Raw genomic sequence first — 19,433 nt, forward strand, 5'->3', positions numbered from 1 at the left:
TGGTGAGCGCACGTGCCCTATAGCAAAAACCTCTCAAAAAAAAAACAAAAGCATATGTGGGGGGGGAGGGTTAAGTGGTGGCACTAGTTACATAATATGTTCAAAACGTGAATCTCTCCAAACGTATTACATCTTACCCTTGAATTGGAATACTACGAAGGGCAGCACTGCTTTTTCATCCTTTTCCACTTTTAAGTTATTGTGTCAAGTTTACATCTACATCTGCTACATTTTTATAAGAACCTAACTGGCATTTGTAAGCCATAAAAATCAACATTAAAGGCAGCGTTCCTGTTATTTCACAAGATGCAAGGATTTGTCTTTTAAACTCCTCAAAGCAGCAAGTGAAGTAAATGGAGAATGCATCCATTTACATGTTTGCATGTGTTTCCCTAGAATTTTTGATTATTAGACAAGATCCTATAAGGCAAGACCGAATATTTTCTTTATTTTTTTCTCCCATAGAGAGCAGAGTAGAGCTTGGCACGGGCCACCTGTAATTCACAGATGATGGGAGAAAAAAAATCTCAGGTCCTCTTTCCAGATCTAGGGACAGGAGGCATATTTGGCCTGGGTGCTACTGCAGAAGGAAATGAACAGTGCCAACGGGGAGGGTAACGGGGGCTGGAAGAGAGGGGGACAGTTCTGTGAGAAGCACCCATGTAACAGATACCTACCTAGGAGTTGGAGTGGACACTGAGGCTGAAAAGACAACTAGACAGGGAAAATATTTATCACAGTGACCTAAAACACGTACATCACAGACAGAAAACAGCCGAGGAAAGCTAATCTACCACTCAATGCTAACGGCCACTGAATGCAAAATATATTTACACTATTGGCTAGGTCATCGCAGCTACAGCCAAGTTTAGAACGAGACAATTTCCTGTTGGATAATGGGTCCTTTTCTCCCCAAAACATTCCTCAGGCCACTGTGTAGTTTAGGTCACAGGCTCTATGTATCTGTTTCTTCTGAGTTGGGGTATAATAAAATAAATTCATTTTGCATTTTGTTGTGCTTTTAAAAAAAAAAAAAATTCCTGTTCTTGAATACCTAGCTCAAGTAAAAACACGTAGACTCTTCTACTTTACATTTACATAAAACAGGCTATTACATGGGGACCTCAAAATGTTCATGGAAAATGGAATTTGAGTTTGAGTTTATTTTTGTGCCAAAAATGTGAAACTCATGCATAATTTTTCATAATACACATTTCCCATGAATTTTTAAAAACTAATCATTTTTATATATTTAAAATTAGATCCATTTGCAGGCCATAGATATACATTAAAATTAGAACTAATATTCTTTAAATCAAACAAAAATTGATCCTCTAATAGGAGAAAACAGCAAATTTAGGATCTTAAAAACATTATATGATTGATGACATATACAGTATTCTCAACTGGATTGGTCTGAGAAGTATTTCATGATGAGTAAAGTCTTTTTACAAGAAAAATGAGAAATAGTGATTGACTATTTAAAAAAATAATTAGAATAATAATAATAATGATTGGGAAAAACATAGAAAAGATATTGAATGAAGTGGGGAGATTAATGTCTCTGTATTGACTGACATGCATGGCATTCCCTTTTGAAAAAGCAATGTAATACACTGTAAAGTTATATGTAATCCAATGTAATATAAAGAAGATTATGATGATAATCAAAAATAAATAATAGTTAAAAAAACATTATATGATGAATTATCAACCACCAAAAACCAATCATTGTATCTATATGACAATATCTGCAATGGACAGTAATATATACAGAAAGGCATATTTAAAGTTTTTATACCTTATAGAAAAGAGAATGTTTATCGAACAGCTTATAGCTAAGTTCACACAGGACAGTTTTTTTAAAACAGGCCTCTGTGGACCAGCAGATGGTGTAATGGTTCCATCGCTGGAGTCCCATGTAGTCAATCACGGTTGAAGACCCGGGCCCAGTGACTTAAAACTCACGCTGAGCGCGTTGAGTGCCCAGGGTCCCAAGAGGAGAATGGAGAAGGGATTGTGGCAAGGTCATCCCTACTTGGGGGTGATTTCTTGCTTTCTGTCTCTCTGTCTCTGACTCTCAGGCGTGCACACATGCCCTATAGCAAAAATCTCTCCTAAAAAAATTAAAAAGCCCTCTGCATTCTGACTTAGGGAAATAGAAATAGCTTGTATCCTGTGAATTTCACTTGATACTTCAAATATGTGTGAGAAATCATTCCCAAATTTTAAATGTGCATCTGTTACTGCTTATCTATGGGAGTTCAAGAACAAACTGCAGATCGTCATCCAAAAATAATGAGTGTCTAAGCACACATGATTTCACGTGCTGCATACCAGAGCCAACTACTTGGTCGAGAAATTAGAGTAACCCCTGCCCTGCAGCCAGGGAGCTCAGCCCTCTGAGGCTGAGTCAGAGCTCATCTGGACACAGACTGTACTTTCAGAAGTTGGGGGGACTGAAATAGAAATTCAGTGTGTGTTCTAGATGGGACAGCTGGAGGGGGAGGACATGTGTGACAATCAGATGTTTCACGTACTTTGCAAAGCCAATGAAGTCTTCATGGTTGGTGTTGATGTAGGACACTTGAATGTCAATCAATAGTAGTACCTACAAGTCAAAGAGAAACACTTCAGTGAAAATCCATTCAAGTTTTCAAACATTAAATTCATAACTGGCTACAAATCATGTACCTTCAGGCCAGCCCTGTAGCACTGTGCGTAGGGAGCCAAAGAGCCAACTGTTGTTCAAATCTGGCCTGGGAGGCTTGAAAAACATACCAGGCGTGTGTGCATGTATGCCCCAAATTCCAACAGGAAGAAGAAAAGGGGGGGGTGTTCTTGTTCTCTCTCTTCTCCCTCCACTCCCATGAGCGCACATGCCCTCTGACAATACAAAATTAATTTTAAAAATCATCGATCAGGACCAGCAGATAGCGTGGTAGTCACGTCAATGGACTCCCACATAGCCAACCATAGTTGACTCTGATTCGAGTCCCAGACCTGGTGGCTTAAAACTCACACGGGGCTTGTGTGTGTGTGCCCAAGATTCGGAGAGGAGAATGGAGAAGGGACTGCAGTGTAGCCAATTCCCCTGGAGGGTGATTTCTCCCTTTCTGTCTCCTTCTGTCTCTCCAGCAAGCACACATCTCCTATAGCAAAAATCTCTCTTAAAAAAAAAATCTTTAAAAATCTTTTAATTTTTCAAAGGATGCTTCAATTAGAATAAAAAAAGTTACATTTTTTTCATTGGACAGCTTCATAGCTTTGTACCCTAAATTCTTAAGTCAGAAAAAGTCTTGAGTACCACAAAAAGAGAAAAGCACATATTATTTGCTACTTAACACAGAACCTCGGGTTTACTCTACTCCTCTAAAATGTAGAAATAACATTCAAAAGAACAACCTGGTGTGGGAAGACATACGGAAGGAAAGCCAAGGAGGGGCTCCCAGAGCGTCCTGCTCCTGTAGACACCATGTAACCAAAAATTAGCCACCCCAACCTCCACATTACCTGCTGGGCCCACTTAAGACTGTTTAAATGTGGGGCAAGCAGGTGGTATGGTGGTTGAGGTGCTAGACTCCCAAATAGCCAACCACAGTACAAGTACCAGACCTGGCAGCTTGAAAATGATGCTGGGCATATGCGTATGTGTGCATGCCCAGAATCCCAGGAGGAGATTGGAGAAGAGGGGACTGTGGCATGACCATCCTGCCTGGTGGTGGGGGAAGGAGATTTCTCCCTTCCCCTCTCACTGACTATCTCTACCTCTGTCTCTCTCTTTCCAGCAAGCACCACACCCTACTGCAAAAATCTTTGAAAAAAACATAAAAAGGTCGTTCAAGTTTATTCCTGCCTACTTTCCATGAGTGAGGAAGACAGAGACACAGCACCCCCAGGTCTTGATGCCACCCCACAACCCTTGCCCCGGATCTGACCATGCATGTGCCTGGTATACTCAGGGAAGTATTCAGGCTGGAACCAGGAACATTTGCACATGGAATTACTTCACGGAGTAATGTGTTTTACCATTAGACCGTTGTCCACCCCCATATTCCTCAAGATTCGTGAAGGAACAAATTGAATGCATGTCCCAGGCAACATGAAACTATTCTATTCATTAGCTACTCATAAACTCTGAGTTGGAAATCTAGAAGATCTCCCTGTGGAGAATATTCTGAGAATAAAAAAAAAAAAAAAAACGAGTCGGAGTGACCATCAGGAACTGTAGGAAAGACAGTTTTAGTCCAGAGATATTCAAAACAGAGTTCCTGGTCCTTGTTTCTTTTGTCTTTCCAACTGCATCGTTTCTCACTCTGGGATGCTCAGATTTGTGAATCCCTGAAGAATCCCTGCCTGAGGGAATCAGCAGTTAGCGTAATGGCTATGTCGCTGGACTCCCACGTAGTCAACCGCGGTTCGTGTCCCGGACCCGGTGGCTTAAAACTCACGCCGGGCGCGTGTGCGTGCATGCCCAAGATCCCAAGAAGAGAATGGAGGAGAAGTGATTGCGGCGTGACCATCCCCCCTGGGGGGTGATTTCTCGCTTTCTGTCTCTATGTCTCTCTCTGTCTGGCGAGCGCACACGCCCTATAGCAAAAAACCTCTCAAAAAAAAAAAAAGAATGAATGAATCCCTGCCTGAGCAACCTCAGAGCTCTGTGCTTTGACTTAGTTAAATGAACTTTGAGGATTGTGGTGAGCTGTCTCGTGCTGCCTCCCTTCACTGAGGGTAGCATTTGAGTGCACCAGCGTCCTCAAGGCAACAGTTCCCAGACAGTCTATGTAATGCCCTCCTGGGGGCAGTTCCTCAGGAAAGTCTCCCTGGACCTCCATTCCTGCCCATAGCCAGGACCTGGTTATGTTCCCATAGTCTATGCACCATAATTCTGTCATCCACAGATGTATATATTGCTCCCTATACTTTTTATTTGTTCTGTTTGCCATGTGTATATCATGGCAAACCAATTTTTCTTCGATGTTTCTCTTCCCTGAGATGGAAAGCTCCATAGAAGCAGGGATTATGTTCATCTTATTCAACAGTTTATCCTGACCACCTAGTGTGATACGCATAACAGATGCCCAACAAAGACTTGTAGCTTTCATTCTGTAACTATCTCCCAGGCTTGAAGAATAGTTTGCTTTAAAGGGAGCAATTTATTCCCATGTAATTAATGTGTAGTCACCTGTTTCTTGCTTAATACCCATTGCCATAGGCTCTGAGGCTTTGTTTTGGTGGCCTCCAAACAGCAAGTCATCTGACCGAATCTGGCCGAGAGTCACAAGGGGAAATGCAAAAGAAAATAAAAAATTAAATTAAAAAGGGCCCGCTACAAATTTATTCCCATCACCAAAAATAAAGTCAAGAAACAGGGCTATTGGGTCAGTACATCATACTTTTATGAAAAAGCTGTTTAATCTCTCGAAGAAAAATAAAGAATTAAATTAGGAGGAGTGATCATTATTAAATTGGCTGCAGTGTTACCTCTCTTTGCCCAACAATAAAGCCAGGTTCTGTTAGATATTATACTCCCAAATACACTGGGGCAATAGTTTATACCAATAAGCTGTAATATTTAAGCACAAATTAATTGTTGCCACCATGAGGAGCAAAATATCTACAGAATCCTCGACATTGCCAAGGGCTGTCACGAAGATTTTGTACATTCACACACATTAACTTGGACTGCAGTAAAGGAAAAAAGTGGGGAAAAAAATAAAAGCTATGGCTGTTCTCATTCATATTCCTGGAAACTGGGAGTCTGTGTTCACCCCAGGAAAAGAGCCAGGTCGTATGTGGGGGACGAAAAGGAAAACAGCACATTTTTTATCCTTTTTTCACTTTCTCAGAGTTTCTCCCCTGCCTTTTTTTTTAAAAAACCCACAATTACTGAATATTTTGTTAAAGAAAAGTTAAGTTATTCCAGCAGCAGTAATCACCCACAAAACCAGCCACCTCCATATGTAATCACATGGATAGAAACACATAGAATAATAGCTGGCACATGTCACTGTCTGAAAAACCTTTAAGAAAATGCTCACAGACACATTTACAGCTTTCCATATTTTTAATTTCAAAGATTTTTTTTTTTTTCCCCACAAAGCTTTCAGAGCTGAAGCTGGTAATAATGCCTCTATGTTCTTTTCTTTCTTTTTCTTTTTTTTTTTTTTTTCTTTTTTTTTTTGGTGGAAAAAGAAAAAAGAAGAATGGCTCAGAGCAATACTGGTGTAAAGGCCTGAGGATGTCAGTCACACTCTTTGACCGGATAGTTCAAAATAACCACATGGCCTCACGCACCACAGAGCTCAAAACTCAAGCGCGATACCTATCCAGAATGGCTCTTTCCATCACTAAGCACGTACACAGTTGCACTCGGCCACATGGGTCCATGTTAAAGGTGACCACTACTAACTTCTACAGGCAGTTGGTAACCGTGAGCCCAAGCCACCTGAGCTTGTCATTCAGTAGGAAGACACCTGCTCTGTCCTTTTTCTCCCACTTGAGGAAGCCGCAGATAAAAACAATTTCCCTTGAAATCAGAAGAGCAATTCTTTCGTATGCGTACTATGTGTCATAGCTTTTAGGGAATAACAACAAAAACAGTTAAGAACGAAGAAAGCTACATTTGCATTATTTCAGTTTGCTCTCACAAAATGGCTGAGTCAACTATATTATTATCCAACTTGAAGGTAAGGAAGGGACCGGCCCTGTGCCCTGGTAGTGAAGGAACTGGAACCCTTATGGCCATCTCTGTTGTGGCTTGAAAAACATGCCAGATGTGTGTGTATGGGTGTGTCTAAAATCCTGACAGGATAGAGAAATGGAAGAGAAGGGATGGCAGCATCACCACACACCATTGGAGGGCTTTCTCTTGTTTCTCTGTCTCTCTCTGATGACTGCATGCACTCTTTTGCAAATTGTCTTTAAAAGATAAGAAAATTGAAGTATAAAGATTTCAAGTAACTTCCCAGAGATGACACAGAAAGCAAACAATACAGCTGGGATTCAAAGTCAGGTAGTCTGAGCCCAGAGCCCATAATCTTAACAACAAAGCGATGTGTAGACACTATTTTACAAAAACTCTGAAATGTGGACTCCCACGTGGCTGACCATGGTTCGAGTCTTGGACCTGGTGGCGTGAAACTCACACCAAGTGCATGTGCGTATGTGCCCAAAATCCCAAAAAGACAATGGAGAAGAGCGTGGCCTTTCCCCTGAGGGATGATTTCTCACTTTCTCTGTGTCTCCAGTGAATGTACATGCCCTATAGCAAAAATAGCTACTTTTTTTTTCAACAAAAGTTTAAAAAAAAAAAAAACTAACAATTGGGGACCAGCAGATGGCATAATGGTTATGTCACTGGACTCCCATGTAGTTGACCATGGTTCAAGTCCCAGACCCGGTGACTTAAAACTCACGCTGGGCACATGAGGAGAATGGAGGAGAAAGATTGCAGTGTGCCAATGCCCCCTGGAGAGTGATTTCTTGCTTTCTATTTCTCTGTCTCTCCGGCAAACACACTCACCCAATAGCAAAAAATCTCTCTTTAAAAAAAAAAAAAAGGCAATTGTACTATTTCTTAGGCTCTCTAAAAATTAAGTAGGATATATTATCACTTGAATGCTATAGACTAAAGATACTAAATTAAAATAGCTGATTTATTTAAGGTCAGAAGTACAGCTGATTCCTTAAAACTTGGATTTTCTCTGTCCCTCAACAGCCAAGACAGTAAATGTGTAGAGAACCTCTAGTCCTGGGGCTGTATACCCGGCCCTCAGCTTGATTTCACTAGGTTAGGAGTTAATATCAATTTGTTTATTGCTACATCACAGTCTCTTCTCTCCACTAGGGGCTGTTGTAGCTGTATAGGAGTGTGGGATCTGGAAAACAAGTGAACACTATAATAGTGGCTGATTAACTGCCAAAGCACAATGATAAAAATAATTAACAAAGAATCCACAGCTCAAGCAGAGAGAGTGTCCTGAAAACATTTCAACCTGGTGAGCCTCCACACTTTGGTTCTCCATCTCCACCACTGCTGTATCTGTCTCTCTCCCTGTGATCTCTCTCTCTCTCTATTCCCCTCTCCCTCCCATACCTCCCACCATGGTTTGTCTGTCTCTCCCTCTCTTTCATCTTGTCTTCCTCTTTTCCCCCATTTCTCCCTGCCTTGTTCCAACTCACAGGAGAATCAAAAATCTTAAAATACTAACTTATAGAGGCCTTTAGAGATCATGCGGACTAACATTCCAGAGCTGAACATGAGAAAGAACGGTCCAAAAAGTGATTTGCACAAGAACATGCTGTTACTTTGTGGCGAACACATGGCCTAAGTCCAGAGTCCTCTCCACATCACACTTGCAGCTGTGTCATGGAATTTAACAGTATTTGAAAATCTTCGTATTTTTCATTATACTGTTTTATAAGTAACTAAGGAAAAAATCCATTTAAATGTAAGGGTTATTTATTATTTTTATTTAGTTCTTCACTTTTTCAAATGAAATATTTGCTCTTAAAAATAATCATCCCCTATCACAGAACTAGGATGGAAGACAACTTCAAGGTCACCCCTCGCAAATCATGTATGTTAACAAAAGAGGTCGAAATATTAAAAACTTTAGTTCTGAAATCTTTTTTTCAATGATAGATTCCATGGGTAAACTGATGAAACACTATGTCCATTCTCTTCTAAAATAAGAATAAAAACATTGAATTTAACATTTTAGGAGTTAATGAATACCCTGGAACCCATCTGTAGGCCCATTAAAAGTTAAAGACCCTGTTTTAAAGAGAAAATGTAGTATGTTTCTGGATTAGTGGCTTAAAAAGGGGATATGTACAGACTAGGGGTAGATATGGTGACCTATAAAATGTGGAGGAGAAAAATAACAGAACTCCAATTACTGGTTTGTGTTTGTTTGTTTTTAGGTTTTTGTCATAGGACACATGTGCTTTGATGGAGAAAGACAGAGAGACAGCGAGAAAGAAAGTGAAAAGTCATTCCCCCGGGGGTGGGGGGTGGCCATGCTGCAATTCTTTCTCCAGCATTCTCCTCCTGGGATTTGCGGAATGCACACAATTACTTTTTTTCAATTCCATTCTTCTAAAGTCTTTATATTTCTAACTCCGTAAATTATTAGCATTATAATACTATACTAATTGATAAATATGTAAAAATAAATATAATCTGGTTGTGTACCCTGGGATTATTTTTTTGTTTCCACTCAAGGACAAGCCAGCTGTTGGGGGAACCAGGCAACCTTAGACCTTTTACTTCCCACAGGACTGACTTCCCCAGGAAGGCCTCTCCTCACCTGGTCCTTGGTCTTCCCTTCTCGATCACGAATGTGGTTAGCAACGATCCTTTCCGTTTCCTCACAGAGTCTGGGGAAGTTTGCCAGCTGTCGAAGAAAACAGATCTGAAGATGAACACTTTAAAAACTATACTACGGAAAAGGAGGCGAGATAAACCACATTATCTTACAAAAGGTACTCATTGCAGTTCTGGGAGCAAAGGAAATCTCATCAACTTCCAGAGAAGAATGGCAATGTGACAAAAGAGGCTCCATGAACTATGATCAGAAGTAAACCCATGATCTAACAGGAAACACTTCAAAACCAGCAGAGAGATTTTTCCTAGAAAGAATGCCGAAACCTAGGTACCACCTAGCACTACATTCTGCATTGTTGGCACCTATCAGAGTTCAAAGATAAAGACAATGGGGAAGAGGAAAAGGAAAAGCAAGATTTACATGGCACTTACTACATACTATGCGCCAAGCAGTTTATGAATTACTTCATTCAATATTCGCAAGAATCATAAGAGATCAGTTAACCTCATTTTATAGAAGACGTATGTGAGGCACAGAAAGGTCAACTAACTCATCCAATAGCTCATAAATTGATAGGTCCAGGATTTCAACTCAAGTCCCAGGACTCCAGAGCCCAGAGTCTTATTCATCACTCTTCAAGGATGATTCATTTCATAAACTGCAAAGAAACTAGTTCCATTTTATGTAATTTTTCCATCATAGATATGTATGTGTATACATTTCTTCACAAAACTCTAGAAATAATACATGTCAATTACTTACCTCATCAGAATCAGGTGATTTTTCAAAATGTAATTTGCAAAACTGTATGAATTAATCACAGGGTTTTTTTTCAACATAAGGAAGGAAAGAATAGGATGCTAGAGGAGATTTAAGGAGCCCTAAACTGGAAAAAGGACTTAGGCAAAGGTGCATGAGAAAAGCTGTTAAGAAAGATGGAGCAGGGCTAGCAGGTAACTTAGTGGTTAAGGCACTGGATGTCCACATGGCCAACTGTGGTTTGAGGCCCAGACTCAGTGATTTGAAAATTACACTGGGCATATGTGCCTGCATGCCCAAAATCCCAAGGGGAGGATGGAAGAAAAGAGATTCTGGAGTGGTCACCCCCCTTTGGGAGAGGCAATTTCACACTTTCCTTCTGTCTCTGTCTGTCTCTAGCAAGCAAACATGCCCTCTGGCAAAAAAAAAAAAAATATATTAAAAAAAGAAAGTGAGAGAAAGAAAACAGAAAAATGAAGCTTGTCAGACACAGGAACATGTGTGAAGGTTTGTGGGGAGAGGGGACAGTGAGTGGTGAAAGAAGTGAAGTCTGAAAAAACTGAGGAGAATGGCTTGAAGCAAAGCTAGAAAGGTAGACTGAGGCCAATTCAGGCAGATCCTCACCAACCTCTTAGAAATTCTGCTACTGAAGCAATTCAGATGAGAAACGATGGTGGCTCTGCCTAGGCTGGAGGCAGCAGAAATGAAGAAAAGTGGGTATGTTTTATTTTTATGCCAGGACAATTATTTCTGATTACGATTTTAAAACGTGCTTGCAAATTAATAACACTAATTTCTCAATAAAAAAATAGGCTAAGAACAAGATTTAATTCATAAAAGAAAATAAACAGTTCATATGAAGAAAAACATTAAACTGCACAAGTAAAGAAAGACAAAAACAATTATGTTGGCAAATTGCTGTAATTGTTTTTTATAAGACTTATGATAGGTGAAGGTATGTTCATATTAGCAGTTTAAACTTGCTAAAGGTGTGTCAATGAAAACAATCTTTCTGGAAAGCAAGATTCAGCACACACACACAAAAATATAACAATCTAATTATTTTACATGATACTGAGTTTAAATAAAAACATGCATCACACCATTAGTTGTGACAAAATGTAACTTGAAAAAAATGAATAATTAATCATAGTTGTTTTCAACTTAAGGAAGGAAAAAAATAGGTTGCTAGGGGATGTTTAAGGAACCGTAATCTGGAAGAAGGACTTAGGTAAAAGGTGTGGGAACACTATAAACTACATACCAGCTAAGTATCCAATGATTTTTTTAAAAAGAAAAAAAAAAAAAGGAGAGCTACTTATGGAATGTGATATACCATTTCAAATCACATTTTTAATAATATCTAATGACACAATAACATGTCTACAATAAGACACTAAATGAAGGAAATCAGGGTAGTAACTGTGTAATGTGATTATACACAAGCAAACACACACATACATAGTCATACACCACCACAGACCCTTGATCTTCTTTGAGGATATCGAGGATATCCTCTAAGAGTCTTACAAATCCCAAGGTTCTTGAGTCATACTGTAGCACATACCATTTTCCCAAATTTCAAAGCAATTAGAACTAGGCTTCCCTGAGAAGTGGCTGCTCTGTGGTCATCCGGGGTCACTGTGCCCAAAAACACATAGCATGCATGATGCACATTAGTGTCTTAGCGGGACAACAAGCTGCAATACTGAACGGAACACTCATAATCACAAGATCACATACAAATCTTCTAGTGCTGCAAGACTGTTGTCTGTAGAAAAAGACCGGCAAAAACACTACAAAATTTTAATGGTGATGACTCCTTTAAGAAATGGAAGATTATATGTAATTGTACTTCTCAGCATTTTTCGAATTTTTCCACAGTGGATATAAGAGTGCTCTGCAACAACATCCTAAAAGCATAAAAATCTAGCTGCTTCGGTCTCCTCAAAAATCGCTGCCTAATGTCTCTTCATGAAGTCACCAATTCTTTACTCTTCTAATGGCACTCTTATCTAAATCCCAAGATGTCCGCTTGTTTGGGAGTTTATGTCATGAATTATTGCAAGATACAAATGGAGCTTTCACTTCCCATTTTGTAAACATTCTCTAGGGAAAGCTCTATCACTCCAGAGACCCTTTTGACACACTGAGATTACCATAAGTAACTTTCTGTGAGGCTTATAAAAGCCTTCAAAGGCCAGACAGTTGTGCAGTGGTAACATAATGCTCTGCAAGACTGACCCCCAGGGAAGGTTCCCTAAACCCTCCTGAGCAACCTAGGTATGCATACATGCCTGGGACCCAGGCCGTCTGAGACTGGCTGTGGATTACTGCATGAGAATCCTATGAGGATTTCCTTGCTCTTCCTCTCTTCGCCCCCTTTGCCCAGTCTTTCTTACTTATGAAAGAAATAAACTTAAAAAAGAAAAATTGGGGGCCAGCAAGTAGCGTGGTGGCTAGGGCATTGAACTCCCCACATGGTTGACCATGGTTTGAGTCCCAGACCCTGGCAGTTTGCTCGCTCGCTCTCTCTCTCTCTCTCTCTCTCTCTCTCTCTCTGGTGAACGCACTTACCCTATGGCAGTTTTTTTAAAGAATAATACTAAGCCAGCAGGTGGTGTGGTTAAGGACACTGGACTTCCACATGGCTGACCGTGGTACAAGTCCTGGGCCTAGAGGCTTGCTTTCTCACTTTCTTTCTCTCTCTCTCTCCTTCCCTTCCTCCCTTTCTTTCTCCCTCCCTCCCTTTCTGGACAAATTAAAATGAATGCATGAATAAATCAAGTTAAATAAAATATTTAAAAATAATAATACTAAGAAATAAAATTAAATAAACAATTCTTTAAAAAAATGTTAAGCCTTCAAAGTGTAGAAAGGATAACTGATCAATATTAGTCCTTCTTAACTGGTACAGACCTGGATGGTGTATCTGGCACTAACCACCAATCTGCCCAACATGAGAGCAACTGTTTCTCCCCTACACTCAGAAAGCATAGCAAGCTATCAAGGGGTTCTTGCTTTCAGTGTTAGAGATCCACACTGCTTCGGAGAAGTGACTACAGAAACAGTGGTCCACCAGGGAGGAACAGGATGGCTTTAAGAACAGTTAGTAAATGGAATATAGCAGAAGGCTATTTTTAAAATCGCCAAATAGTGGCAATATAAATATTTATTCAGAAACTGAACACTTGACAGCTGAAAGACCCCAGGCCAGTACATGGCCATCAAGTCAGGGAAAGGCCAAAATGACAAGAGTATCCCATGAAGCATAGACATATAAGAATGCCTCCCATTCACTGGCCTTGACAGGAGGACTGATGGTATGTGTGCCCTGATCTTTCCAAGTGTACTGCTCGTGGACTCGATTTTACCAGAAAAGGAACCTGCAGAGCCATAATTTTGTGTCTACAATCCAGATAACTAAGATAGAAGTCAATAAGTCTAAATTCTAAGTGAAACAAAGAGAGAACATATGAAAACAACAGTTCTCATGGAGGAAAAGTGGGAAAAATACTGAAGACACTCATCAGCATGAGACCTCAGCATCACTGAAAGGCAATAAGGACACTGGCATGGTGGCTATCTGGTTGACCTGGAAAGGGTCATGGGAGTGTAAAAATCAAAGTGTTGATTTTAACTGTTGGCTCTCATTGTAGGGTTTTAACTCTCATTTTTCTTATGCTACACATAGGAAGAGGGCCAAAAAAAGAAGGAAAGAAAAGTCCTGCTGGCATATAATAGGATTTTTGATTGGACTTTTTACCACTCATTTTGTTATTAGCTCATTCAACAAGAATCCTTGCTCTTTTGCCTGGCCCTTTTCTTAGCTTTAAAGCATACTCAATTTTAATTGTTCAGTTCAACAGCTTGATTCACTTCTACATCTCTTATTTAAGGTACAATCATTTCTCAACTATTTAAATTCTTATAATTATCAATTTCTTTTGTTTTGGAGGTTGAATGAAAAGCTGTAGTTGTACAACTCTGGGTTTGATGGGGGTTTTTGTTGTCAAATCATCAACATTCTAATCATGTATGTCTAAAGAATATCAATCTAGAAGATACACTTTTAGATCTCTATGGTCCTATTGATTACATAAATTATCTATATATTAATATGTACAAGATAAAGGGACGAAGGCTTTTCTATTGGTTATGATTTTGTAGTTCTAAAATCAGTATCTCATCAGCAATTGGGTAATTGCCATAGGCCAACACTATGCTCGGTGTGCATCATAGCACCTAATATTAACAAACTCAGTCTTTAGTGACAGGTTGACTAACAGGGAAAATTGTCATATAAGAAGAATATGTTTCTAAAAAGGGAACATACAAAGAAAGAAATAGCTAAATCTGCAATGAGAAGGGTCAGAAGGTTTGATATCTACATAATGATAGAGAAACTTTCAAAGTTACACATCTGTTAAATGGCAGATTACTTCTTAATAGTTTATTGTTCAGGTGGTATGGTGGTTAACTCCCACATGGCCGACCATTGTTCGAGTCCCAGACCTGGTGGCTTGCTTTCTCACTTTTTTTCTCACTCGCTCTCTCTCTGGTCAAATTAAAAATGAATGAATAGATAAATAAAGCTGAATAAGTAACTCTCTTGAAAAATAGTTTATTGTTCAGATTATATTAAATATTCTTAAATAATAGATTTGATGGAGAAACAATATGATATATATATATATATATAGCTTTAAAAATCCAGACATTAATTATTCAATTCTAGGGACCAACAGGTGGCATAGTGGTTATGTTGTTGGGCTCCCATATGGTCAGTCCTGGACCTGGCAGCTTAAAACTCATGCTAGGTACATGTGCATGGATGCCTAAGATCCTGAGAGGAGAATGAAGGAGAAGAGATTATGCCCTGGCCATCCCCCTGTGGGGGGTGGATTTCTCACTTTCTGTCTCTCTGTTTCTCTCTGTCTTTCCAGTGAGTGCACGCCCCCTATAGCAAAACTCTCTCTCAAAAAAAAAAAAAAAATCAATTCTGGGACCAGCAGTTGGCATAATGGCTATGTCACTGGACTCCCATGTAGTTGACTTTGATTAGAGTCCTGGACCTGGTGGCTTAAACTCACGCCAGGTGCATGTGCATGCATGTCCAAGATCCCAAGAGGAGAATGGAGAAGGGATTGTGGTATGGTCATCCCCCCGGGAGGGAGGGGGGGTGATTTCTCGCTTTCTGTCTCTCTGTCTGTCTCTCTCTCTCTCTCTCACGAGCACACACACCCAACAGCAAAAACCTCTCCAAAAAAAAATCAATTCTAAGAATTAAATTTAATTCTAATGAAATATGTAATTTAAATTTAAATTCTAAATTAGATTAGGGTTTACTCAAATTCAATTAAATGTCCAATTTAATTATACATATTCTGAGAGAAAACAGCACTATAATCTAAAAAGATACAAAAACATGTTTTAATGAAGTCTAATATTTTAATCGTTATTTAGGGGAGTGTTTAATTATTTTGGTGAGACCTCAATATAAAAATTTAATTTAAACATGGACCATATTTTTCCCTAGAGGAAAAAAAATTACTTGAAAGATATCTCTATCCAATAAAACAAAAATTACACACTTACAAAATTTAGTAACCATTAATTAATCAGATCATAAGAGCTGTGCTATTAGGTTTCTCTTGGAACAGCGCAAGTTCCAGGCAAGATTCCTATAGCTTCCAGAGTAACTAATTGATGCCTCAAGCAAAGACTTGGGTTATGAGGTAACCATCTGTTCATGGCCCCATACCAAACATCACTGCGAAAATAAACTAAAAGCAGAGTAAAATTTCCTGTATGCACAAGATTTGACTTGATTGGTTTGGCTGACCTAAAGATATGGTTTCTGTTTTTATCAAAGAGCTATAAAGCTTCAGTGTTGGCCACTTGCTACAGAGTAATGATAATGATTTTACTGCTCATAAAAGTATTCAATAATTTTGTTCCATTTTCTGTGAATTAAAAGCCCCCAAATCCATAGTAATCTTTTATTCATGTACAGCATAATTTTGGATTTATTCAGGAGATGAGAAAATACTAAACTGGGTACAACACATTTGCTATTAAAAAAAAGAAAGAAACAGATGCATACTTATTTACAAAGGCAACTGAAGATGAGAAGCATTTCTAGTAAAAGGCAACCATGAAATGATGGAGTTCCTTCTAAATTGCACAGAGGTGAATGGAAAAGTTCTTTATGAGGTGTTCCGTATTTCAGGAAAGGCATATGGGAAGTCTAGGAAGATCTAAGGGAAGTTGCCAGAACAGAGAAAGGAACCAGATTCTAAGAGGACTTGTGTAAAGTAGTGGGGAGTAGGTGAGGGGTGGTGGTGAACTGGCTGTCATGTTCTAAGTGAGCAAATCCCATATCTCTAAACCCCAAATATTCCCACAAATGAGGGAGAAATAGTAAGCTAGATTATAGAACACCTTTAAAGAGAGAAATGAAAAGAACCTTGGCATTATTCAACAAATGCTAAGGATTAAAATTTTTAACAGTTTAGCCTTGGGTCAAATAAAACTAAAAGATAGCCAGAAGAACATCCAAATGTCATCATCAGCTTTTCATCTCCTCTCTTCTAAATTATCTCTGGTAGACACATTAACTATCAGTTGAAATGAAAAAATAACACTAAAAACAGGAGGTAGGAGAAAATTCAGGAGCCATGGTCAAGTATTAAGAATTAATTGCAGGAGCCAGCAAGTGGCATGGTAGTTAAGGCACTGGACTTCCACTGGCCAACCATGGTCCGAGTCCTGGACCTGGAGGCTTGTTCTCACTCTTCTTCCCTCCCTCCCTCCGAGTGCACATGCCCTATAACCAATTTCAAAATAGTAAAAATAAGTGATTTGTATTATTTTATACATTCAATCACTGTACATCACTACAGCTTATAAAACGAATGTATTCAACACTTGATATCAGCCCAGTTGAAGGTATCATACACATTATCAACAATCCTCCATTCTCTTTAATGTCTTGCCTATTTTTCTTCTTGATTCCTTTCCCCTCACTCTCCCCCATCTCCTACCCTTTTCCTACACTGATTTCAGTATCCATAGCCATTTTCCATGCTTCTATATCCTCTAATCTTTTAGTTTCCACCATAGAGTGCCTTGCTTCACTCAACCATACACCTTCCATATTCATCCAGTTTCTATCAATGCCAGGACCTTATTTTTTATGGCCAAGTAGTATTCCACAGACTACATGTAACACTTTTTTTAAAAAAGAATTTTGTATTTAACTTTATCCATTTATTTATTTTAATTTGACTAGAGTAGAGAGGGATAGAGTGAAAGAGAGAGAAAGTGAAAAAAAAACCACTAGTCTAGGACTCATACCATGGTCAGCCATGTGGGAGCCCAGGGCCCTTAACCACCATGCCACCTGCTGGCTCCTGTACCACACTTTTTAATCCATTCATGTTGTGGACATTTGGGTTGGTTACATATCTTAGCGATTATATGTAATGCTACAATAAACATAGACCTGCAAGTACTTTTCTGACTGGGCATTCTCTTAACCTCTGGGTAAATACCCAGAAGTGCAATTGTTGTATCACATGGTAGTTTTACTTGTAGATCTTTGAGGAACCTCCATATTGATCTCCACAGTGCCGGTACTAATTTACATTCCCACCAACAGTGTAGGAGAGTTCCCTTTTCATCACAGCCTTGTCAGCACTTACCATTTTTTTTTTAATCTTACCCCTTCTGACTGGGATTAGGTAGTATCTCATTGTGATTTTAATTTACATTTCCGATATGATGAGGAATGTTGAGCATTTTTTCATATGCTTTTTGGCTGTTCATATGTCTTCCTTAGAGAGTTGTTTATTCAGTTCATTTTCCCATCTTTTAATTGGGTTGATCATTTGGGGTAAGCTGCTTCAGTTCCCTATGTATTTTAGTTATCAATCCCTTTTCGGAGGCATAGTTTACAAAAACATTCTCCAATTCTGAGAGCTGTAGATTCACACTAATTAGTATGTCTTTTGCTGTGCAGAAACTTTTTTTTTTAAGTATATACTCTTCTTCTTTTTTTTTTTTTTTTTTTTAAAAAAAAGAGATTTTTGCTATAGGGCATGTGTACTCACCGGAGAGACAAAAAGTAAAGAATCACCACCACCCTCCCCTCCCACAGGCAAGGGAGATGGCCACAACACAGTCCCTTCTCCTCCATTCCCCTTCAGGGATTTTGGGCACGCACGCACTCACTCACATGCACCTCGCATGAATGGTAAGCTGCTGGTCCAGGACTTAAACTTCTGTCGACTTTGTGGGAGTCAGCAACATTACCATTATGCTATCTGTTAGTCCCAGAAACTTTTGATATAATCCCACTTGTCTATTTTGGAGATTATCGCCTATGCTTTGGGGGTCTTATTTAAGAAGTCTTTGCCTATTCCATTGCCTCCCAGAGATTCCCCAATGTTTTACACCAGTAGTTACATAGTTTGACTTGGGCTTAGATCTTTGATCCACTTTGAGTTGATTTTTGTTAATGGTGAGAGATGAGGGTCCAGATTCATCTTTCTGTAGGTATCCAAATACCCAGTTTTTCCAGCATCATTTGCTAAAGACGTTTTCTTTTTCTCACTGCACTGACTGGTGCCTTTTATGAACACTCAGTTGGCCGTATGTTTTAGGGTTTATTTCTGGGGTTTCTATTCTGTTTCATTGGTCCACATGTCTGTTTCTGTGCCAATACCATGCTGTTTTGATTATCACAGCTTTGTAATATATTTTTGGGGTCAGGAAGTGAGATGCCTCCTATTCTTCTTGCACAGGATTGCTTTGGCAATATGTGGTCTTTTGTAATTCCATGCAAATGCTTTGATTGTCTTTTCTAGATCTATGAAAGATGTCTCTGGTAATTAGACTGGGATTGCATTAAGTATGTAAATTAATTTGGGTAGAATTGCCACTTTGATTATATTAATTCTTCCAATCCAGAAACACGGGATGTCCTTCCTTTTTTGTCATTTTCAATTACTTTTTTTAGATTTTCATAGCTTTCCTTGTAGAAGTCTTTGAGTTCTTTGGTTAGATTTATTCCTAGATATCTTATACTTTTTGTGGTTATGGTAAATGGGGTTACTTTCTTAAATTCTACATCTGTCTGTTGTTGGTATATAGAAATGGTATAGATTTTGTATCCTGCCGCTTTATTCTTTCTATTTATTCATCACTTCCTGGAGTGTTTTTTGTTTGTCTATTTTTGTTTTTTTTGTGTGTGTGATTACCTTTGTGTCTTCTATGTATACAAACACGTCATGTACAAATAAAGATAACTGCACCTCTTCTTTCCATACTTGAATGTCT

At 39.0% G+C, this 19,433-nt stretch overlaps 1 protein-coding gene across 3 annotated transcripts in view; it reads right to left on the minus strand.

The window, feature by feature from the left end:
* The window catches only part of DNM3 (dynamin 3), a 662,543-nt gene that overhangs the window by 385,908 nt on the left and 257,202 nt on the right, over nt 1-19,433 (minus strand). For all 3 annotated transcript variants that reach the window (XM_006142350.3, XM_027768010.1, XM_006142351.3), the window contains exons 11-12: nt 9,315-9,401; nt 2,541-2,611 (exon numbers count right to left, since the gene is read on the minus strand). In XM_006142350.3, the coding sequence (XP_006142412.1) occupies nt 2,541-2,611; nt 9,315-9,401 (158 nt within the window). The remainder of the gene's footprint in view (nt 1-2,540; nt 2,612-9,314; nt 9,402-19,433) is intronic.

The sequence above is a fragment of the Tupaia chinensis genome, unplaced genomic scaffold (assembly GCF_000334495.1).
Source record: "Tupaia chinensis unplaced genomic scaffold, TupChi_1.0 Scaffold000074_1, whole genome shotgun sequence".
NCBI classification, from domain to species: Eukaryota; Metazoa; Chordata; class Mammalia; order Scandentia; family Tupaiidae; genus Tupaia; species Tupaia belangeri.